This window comes from Lutjanus erythropterus, chromosome 11 (genome assembly GCF_056507025.1).
Source record: "Lutjanus erythropterus isolate fLutEry1 chromosome 11, fLutEry1.hap2, whole genome shotgun sequence".
Lineage (NCBI taxonomy): Eukaryota > Metazoa > Chordata > Actinopteri > Lutjaniformes > Lutjanidae > Lutjanus > Lutjanus erythropterus.
In genome coordinates, this window is record NC_139327.1 from 13,475,696 (window position 1) to 13,484,435 (window position 8,740).

At 40.9% G+C, this 8,740-nt stretch overlaps 1 protein-coding gene across 1 annotated transcript; it reads right to left on the reverse strand.

The window, feature by feature from the left end:
• Positions 1 to 610: 610 nt before the first annotated feature.
• On the reverse strand, positions 611 to 8,279 carry LOC146318749 (protocadherin-10-like). Its single transcript, XM_084730267.1, has 4 exons — positions 5,555 to 8,279; positions 2,378 to 2,439; positions 1,962 to 2,074; positions 611 to 1,609 (listed from the first exon to the last, which is right to left on the reverse strand). The coding sequence occupies exons 1-4, from the start codon at positions 8,075 to 8,077 to the stop codon at positions 1,338 to 1,340; spliced, it is 2,970 nt and encodes a 989-aa protein (XP_084586393.1). The 5' UTR covers positions 8,078 to 8,279; the 3' UTR covers positions 611 to 1,337.
• Between the last annotated feature and the right edge of the window lie 461 nt (positions 8,280 to 8,740).

The window sequence follows — 8,740 nt, forward strand, 5'->3', positions numbered from 1 at the left end:
TTATAAGACAACTGCAGTGCAGCTTGATTATCCAAACAGTTTTACAGTAAAAATTAATGCCCAAAAAGATGATTCTTTTGTGGAGTATGGCAGTTGTCATTTTTCTTAAATACATATCTTAAATATGTCATATTTAGGTAGAACCCTCTGCTTCAAAGTAGAATTGATTAGTTTCAACTACTTTTTGAGTCATTTCTAAAAACCAGAAATGTCCAAATTCTCTTTTTTCAGTTTCTCAAATGTGAACGTTTACTACACTGGATTACAAATAAAAGTGTAATTAATCTAAATACTTTTGGATTACTTCATAATCAAGCATTGAAAGTTTTGCACCTTATACTAAAAACAGGTGCAGCCACAAAAAATTCAGTTCCAAAATATTTTTTCTTTTTCTCAAAACATTTTTGTGGAACACTTGTGTAAGAAACACTGTCAAAAGCTCTTTTCATGAGTTAATAGAGCATTATTGGTTATCATGAAAAAAAAAAGTTACAGAATTTTAAAACTGCCATATTTGAAAGATGTTATCAGAAAATTTTATCAAGTAATCCTTGACAATGTAACTATAATCTAATTTCACATTTTCAAGTGTAATCTGACTTGATTATTGTTCGTAATCTGTGGCAGTAAACTGAATATCTTTAGGTTGTGGACAAAACAAGACATTTGAGGACATCCGCTTAGGCTTTGAAAAAAAAAAAAAAAATCAGCATTTTTCACAGTTTTCTGACATTTTATGGCCCAAACATTAATCAAGAAAATGACTAACAGATGATTCAATAATGAAAGTAATCATTACTTTCAGCTCTACTTTAAAGGTTAAAAAGTTTTGTGGCAGCACAGTTGACACACTCACACTTATTGAACTCAGTACAGCGGTTCCTAAGACAAAAAGGTGCGTCTACATAAAAGTGACTGGTACATGGACAACTTTCATGTAACAGACTGTGAGATGCGGAAATCATGAGACATTCTATATGACCTTACCAAGAACCAGCAGCCTCCAAACAGGTCAAAACACATTTACCTGAGCTTACTGCTGCCGGAAACAAAAAGCCTCCTTTCCAGTTTGCTGCTTTAAACTAGCCAACAACTTCATGTTGGAAAAATCCATGCCTGCTACCTGGAGATCCCTCAAGACAGATGTTGTTTACTTTATTTATAATTTATTTCAGTATTCACAGAAATAAAAAATATACTTGTGGTGAGGAGTGGTGTTAAATTCCACTGAAAAGGAGCCTCCAAGACCAACCCTCCACTGGAGAACCAAGTTATAACCAAAGTTATTAATGGAACTAGTCAATGGCATATATATCATACAGAGAATATACAGCACATTATTTGAAGATGGGATTGCTTATGAGACCGTCATCTCTGTCAAAAGACTGTTCATAGTGGGAGATGAATCTTTTTTTCTTTCCAAAAGTAGAGAAAGTGTTGTACACATCCAGCTCTCCTCTGGGTGCCAGCTTCAGAGTGCTGTAGTCAGACGTGGTGCCAGGTATGTATACGTTGTGCTGGTAGTCGGGTGGCTCAGAATGAGGCTGAGTGTACTTTGGAGCCCATGAGTAGTTGGGAACAGCTCCCTCTTGAAGAGACATCCTGCAGCCTGTAAAAATGCGCATAAATTACAGTTTGTATCGGAAGATTATTTCTGCAAAGAGCCCATATTTACATACAGTGCACTTGATCTGAATACGTTGGCTTTAAAGGCATCTTCTTAATTTCAGCCTTTGCGCAAAAAAAAAAAAAAAGCCAAACACTTCTTGCAGGGACTTAAGTAATCCTTATGATGATCCATTAAAATCCCCTCCCAGTTTTGGGGGCCTGGTATTATCTGCTTTTCAGTTTACCATTTTATATTTCAGACTACATCCTCAGGCACAGACACAGGGAGAACCCCCACACCACCACCTTCTTTCATGTCGACAATAATTGACCCAAATTGCATTGTCACGTACCATTCATATGGTTTCCCCAGGTCCAGTACTGTGGTGCCACTGAGCACGAGAACCCATCGGTGTCGTATTTTTGCTGACGAGAAAGGGTGCCCTCCATATTTGCTGAACTATACCTGAAGAGATAAAGAAACAGCACAAGTATAAATATAGGCATATATGTGTGTTGTGGGGTCCAAAAAGCAGAAACCCACATGTTTAAAGGGCTCTCTGGGGGTTTAAGCTTGGTTTTAGTGCAAGGGATATAATTATGTTTAGGTTAGGGTCAGAGTAAGAGGTAGAGGTAGGGTTGGGCACTCAGCTGTGAGGTTACGATAAGGAGCTAGGGAATGCAAAATGGAAATGATCAGTCCCCTCTAATGTAATAACACAAGTGTTTGTGTGTGCATGTGTGTTTATTGGCTCAGTGATATATTCACCTCTTATGAGCTGAGTTGCGTTGGTTCTTGGTCCAGGTCCAGTCCTTGTTGGAATACTTAAGCTGCATGATTGAAACATAAAAAACAAACAAACTTGATGATAAACTCAACTATGTCAGTTGCACTGCATTCATGTCAAGATGCAGTCATGTATATACAGTACACATATACATATACATATACAGTATAATGGCATCAGATATGATAGATACCCTGTACTCTGTCAATCATGTTGAAAGTCAGGATTTACAGCGATTATAAGGAGTTTTTTACTTGGCTATGAAAGATTAATAAATCCCACATATTTACATGTAATATATATTTATAATATTTATGCCTCTATGTGACCATCCGCAAGAAGATTGGCCATTTCTGTACAGTTAATCTTAATGCCTGCCACCTTTTGTGATGTTATATTTTGTGATTATGGTGGAGGAAACACTACTGCTTTTGTCCACTGGGGCCTCCAAAATTGACAAAATATGAAAGTTCTTTGAAGTTGCTTTAATAAGTTCTAACAAATTCAAATTTCAGCTGGAAGAGATGTAACAATGTTAAAAATTCTAGGTATGGTCCTACCACAAGAAATCTATTTATCATGACATAAAAAGTAATAAAAATGATGACTTGTTTTTTTTCTTTATTAAATATTAAAGCGAACGTGTACAGCATTTATTGTTTGTATAAAATTTGGTTTTCCTTTTAACTTAAAGTGCTTCCTTCTTTAATAAGATAAAGTTTAAAAAAAGCCAGCCATAGCCTAAGTATATGCAGAAAATCAGCATGAATTGTCTTTGGTAATGAATGTTTGAGTTATGTCAGTACAACTGCAAAACAAAAACAATGCAGCAATTAGTCCTTTATGAGATAAGATAAAAATAAGAAAATAAAATAATTCACCATATAATATCATGCTAAATATCATCACAATCTGGCACAGCATCAAGGCATTCTTTTATTGCAGTATCACAATACTTGAGATATTGTTCCATCCCTAGCAGCTGGGAAACCTCAGAGAAGGGAGGCTATTAATTAAGTTCTTACCAGATTATTAAAAATAGTCTTACATGACAAATTACACAATAGACTCTGTTATGCAATATCATACTGATGGAGAAGATGTAACATCATGTTCTAAAAAAATAAAAAATTAGTTAGTGGGCTAACTAATCTGCTTATGTGACTAATGTGAGGGTTAATGTTAATGGATGTACTGATGCTGCCGTCTACTAGAGCACAAATACAGCAGCAAGATCAAGAGAGAGTTTCAAGTCTGTGATAAAAGTATGCATCTCTTTTATCCCTGCAACATCTTTTATGCCTGCGTCTCTCACCTTGAAAAACTCTTCTAATTTTTCCAGAGTGCAGGGTGTGTTAGCACAACATGTGGGTTGTCTGAGGTGCTGTTTTCCAACGGGTTACATGCATAAAGGACTGAAACTGCTGCACGTTTTTGTTTGCTTGTTTTTAACATTTCGTGGTAAGGGTGCATGGATTATTATGATTGTTGTTGTCATACATGACTTCACAAATGAGAAAAGCATGGGCTCATTCATGTAGTAATGTAGTAATTACTCAATATGTTAATTAATACAACATCTAAAGTATTTCAATCATAATGATTTCTGAGTTATTAATGGTGTTCATGTCTTCTTCGTATTGTTCTTGCCTTAGGTCATGCACAAGATCCTGTTCATTCTTGTACATTCCTGATAGTTCATAAAGTGCTTCATGAATTGATTCAAGATTTTCATGCATAAAATCATGTAGAATTCATGAACCTTAGTATAAAATGTTACCTTTTTATCCCATAGATAATAAAACACAATTCAAGTAGTTTTAAGATCATATATCTGATGTTTGCACATCACAGATATGATAGTATCTGTTATCCTTCGCAGATTGATTTATTATAAATTTTCAATTTTATCATCCCTACATATGAACCCTTTTTATAAAACATAAATTACAGCTGCAACGATTAGTCAATTGATTGATTAGTTGATCGAAAGAAAATTAGTTGCCAACTATTTTCATAGCTGATTAATTGTTTTGGTCTTTTTTCAGGGGCAAAAATGTCAAACATTTGCTGGTTCCAGCTTCTTAAATGTGAGGATTTGCAACTTTTCTTTGTCACTGATGACAGTAAATAAAGAGTTTTTGGGGTTTTAGACTCTTGATTGGACAAAAGGAAAAATGTTAAGACGTCACTTTATGTTCTCGGAAATGAAAATGAGAAAAGTGATTAATTGATTAATCATGAAAATTATTAAGAGTTTAATCAGTGAAGAAGATAATCATTACTTGCAGTCCTAACATTAATTCATAAACAGGAGACTAGATCATGTTAGAGCGTCCTCTAGTGTATCAAACACATTGTGACATTTGGCCCTGCAGTCAACCTCTCTGTCATTTCTAATTGATGTGAAAAGGCAGGACAACTAGTTAGAGAGGTGACTGAGCGGACATACACTGTAAAAATAAACTGTTTGTTTTAACTTTAAAAAAAAGTTAGTGTCCAGGCTGCCCTAAGATTTTAGGTTGACTGAACTGATTAGGAGCAGAGACCCCCTTCTACGTGAATTGTGTTAAATATTAGGTCTTCTCTGGTTTGCTCTTACCCAAAGCTACTAACTCAGCAGCAGTTGTAGCTGGGCTTATGTTAGCTGCATTAGGCTGGTTTCTGAAGTGGAAGGTATGTCAGGGTCTCTGGTTTGTGAAGTTACAAAGTGATCCATTGTGGCTCACAAGAGTGTCTGTATACTTGAGATAATAATACAGCTAATTGGCCAATATCTTTCAATAACGTCACTAATTAATTCAGCTTTTGTCAATGATATGTAAATTAAATGTTTATGGGTTTTTTTTTTACACACAGGTTATTTTATCTTTGCTGATGACACACTGTATGCATGTATTTTCAACCATTTCAATAACTGTTTTCCATATTTTTGAGTGCTTGAACATCATGTTGAATGTTATTAAGAGGCTACTTCTTGGCTCTCATTCTGTGCTGCTTGCTGCAGTACTTTATTTTATCGTTTTCTCCACCTCCATCTAGCGACCTCCAGTAGGTATCTTGCGACCCTCGTGTGGGACTTGACCCCCAGGTTGAGAACCACTGTCCTAAAGCATGATGACATGAGAAAATAACCCTTTTACGTGTCAGTAAATTACCTCATTTGGAGTTGTTGCTCTGTTTTTGGACAGTTCATTTCGGTCCAGTGCGCTCCAGCCAGAGGTCAGGTAATCTGTGCTCTTTGCGTTATTCTGCTGGACAGACATGACCGGACTGCACGGCTTCAGGAACATGAAGTCGCTTTTGGACGACTCCGGTGTCAGACACATTTTGTAGCAGTAGACCTGAGGAAGCGCGCCGTTGCTGCTCGTCTCCGACGCGGCTGTGGACATCCGGACATTCAAGTTGGACTTTTTGAAGACCTCCGTGGTGGTGGAGGTCTCTGAGCGGGAGCAGCAGCAGCTACAGCAGCCGATGGAGGAGGGGAAGCTGGACTCTCTGCTGGACGCTCTGCCCTTCAGCTTCCGCACTGCCACCAGGACGATGATAGCCACCAGGAACGTGAAGGAGACTGCGCCCAGAGACACGATTAAGTACAGGGTGAGGTTGGAGCTGTGATGCGGGCTCAGTGACAGGTCACCCAAATCGGGCTGCGAATCTGGCAGGCTGTCAACCACTGACAGGATGATGGAAACTGTGGCCGAGAGGGGCGGCTGACCATTGTCCTTCACGAGAATGACCAGTCTGTGCCTCTGGGGGTCTTTCTCCACCAACTGGCGGATTGTCCTGATCTCGCCTGTGTACAGAGCGACGCTGAACAGGCTCGGGTCCGTCGCTTGGAGCATTTGATAAAACAGACGCGAGTTTTGACCCGCGTCTGCGTCCACCGCTCTGATTTTGGTGACAAGGTGACCCGCGTCCACGGATCTTGGCACTGCCTCGTTGGGCGCCGTGCCATTCTGCGGGACAGGGGACACTATCACAGGTGCATTGTCGTTTTGGTCCAGAATGAAGATATTCACTGACACGTTGCTGCTCAGAGGAGGGAAACCGGCGTCTTGCGCCTGAACTGTGATCTGAAAGTTTTTAAGCTGCTCATGATCGAAGGATCTGAGCGCGTAAATGTTCCCGTTGTCCGAGTTTATGGACACATATGTGGACACAGGCATCCCCTGTATGTCTCCTTCCAGTATAGAGTAGGAGAGGTACGCGTTCTGACCATAATCTGGATCCAGCGCGGTCACAGAGCAGATGGACGCTCCTGGTGCGTTGTTCTCTGTTAGATACACAGTGTATGACGGCTGTTTGAAGTGAGGAGCGTTATCATTCACATCAGACACTTGCACTAAAATGGTTTTCCTCGTGAATAAAGGTGGAGAGCCCATATCTCTGGCTGTAAGAGTGATATTGAACTCTGCGACTGCCTCTCTGTCCAGAAAATCACAAGTTACCAAAGTGTAGTAGTTCTTGAAGGAGGAGTGGAGCTGGAACGGGACGTGATGCGGGATTTCACAGTCCACATTCCCGTTTTCACCGGAGTCTTTGTCCATGACGCTGATGACGGCGATCACCGTCCCCGGGGGCGCGTCCTCCTGCACAGGTGTGGACACTGAAGTCAGGATCACCTCCGGGAGGTTGTCGTTTTTGTCCAAAACGTTCACCAGCACTTTACAGTGAACTGCAACAGCGGAGGGGCCTTTATCTTTAGCTTGAACATAGATTTCATGCATCCTGGCTTTTTCATAATCGATCACTCCTTTGACTTTGATTTCACCTGTGCGTGAGTCCACGCTGAAGAGCTGGCGCACCTTGATGGGAGCGTGGCCGCTGAATGAGTAGGTGATATCAGCATTGGGACCCTCGTCTAGATCAGACGCGTTGAGTTTTATGACAACTGTGCCTTTGGGCGCGTTTTCAGCGAGCCTCACTCTGTAAAAGGACTGATCAAACACAGGCGCGTTATCATTCGCATCCAAAACAGTGATATCAATTTGCGCAGTGCCAGATCTCTCCGGCGCGCCCCCATCCACCGCCGTCAGGACCATCTGATGCGCACTTTGCTGCTCTCTATCCAGCGGGGTTTGGAGGACCAGTTCTGCAAATTTACTGCCATCACTGCGGGTCTGTATGTCCAAAAGGAAATGCTCGTTTACACTCAGCAAATAGGTGCGGAGAGAGTTGGATCCGACGTCCAAATCCTGTGCGCTCTCAAGTGGGAAGCGGGATCCTGGCGCAGCGGACTCCGATATGTCCAGATTAAATTCGGTCCACGGGAAGCTGGGAGAGTTATCGTTCACGTCCAGGATCTCCATCTCCACCCTGTACAGCTCCAGAGGGTTCTCTATCACCACTTGGAGGTGAAAGGAACAGGACAAACTCTGCTCGCACAGTTCTTCACGATCAATCCTCTCATTGACGAATAAAACTCCGTTTTCTAAATTTACCTCCACATACTGCTTCTTAGCACCGGAGACTATCCGGAATCTACGCGCAGAGAGCTTGTCCAAGTCCAAGCCCAGGTCCTCTGCGATGTTGCCAACAAAAGCTCCATGCTCCAGCTCCTCAGGGATGGAGTAGCGAATCTGTCCACAGACTGCGTCCAAAACACAAGTGAACAGCGCAAAACGGCACAACACATGCCATCTCCCATCCAGTCTTTTCTTCTCCCCCTGTGTGCCCATCTGTAGGCTGAAGCAGCACCGCAACTCACACCAAGAAGGAGTGTGTCTGTAGTGTGTCCATGCAGGATGATTAAGGCAGAACTGTGCAAAACACAGTGTGGAAAAAACTTGACATTGGTGGAACTGGAAGAGCGCCTGTCTGCAGTAGAGAAAAGAGAGGAGAGAGAAAGGGATGTGCAGGGCTACTAGCCTATCTCAGATTAGTGTGCGGTCTGTGTGTGTGTGTGTGTGTGTGTGTGTGTGTGTGTGTGTGTGTGTGTGTGTGTGTGTTTATTATTGGCCCTACTGTTCCAATAGGGTAGGAAACGACATCTGTTCGGATAATCTTTCCTGCCTACTAGCCCGATCAAATTCATGTCACAGTCTCTGGGCTCTGACCGCAGGTCAAACGTACTTGATTCAATTTCTTATAAGAGTGTTTCATCATATTGAACTGATACAGTGGAGCATAATCGGATTTGAACTCACCTTCCTGCAGAATATTCACTGTAATTTATGAAACCTGGAAAAAAGTTACAGCTGTAGACTTTTAATTCAGTTCAATTCAATTCAATTCAACTGACTTCAGTTCTTTCAAATGACCACAGTATTGCCAATACTATGGTAATATAGTATAGTATAGTATAGTATAGTATAGTATAGTATAGTATAATATAGTATAGT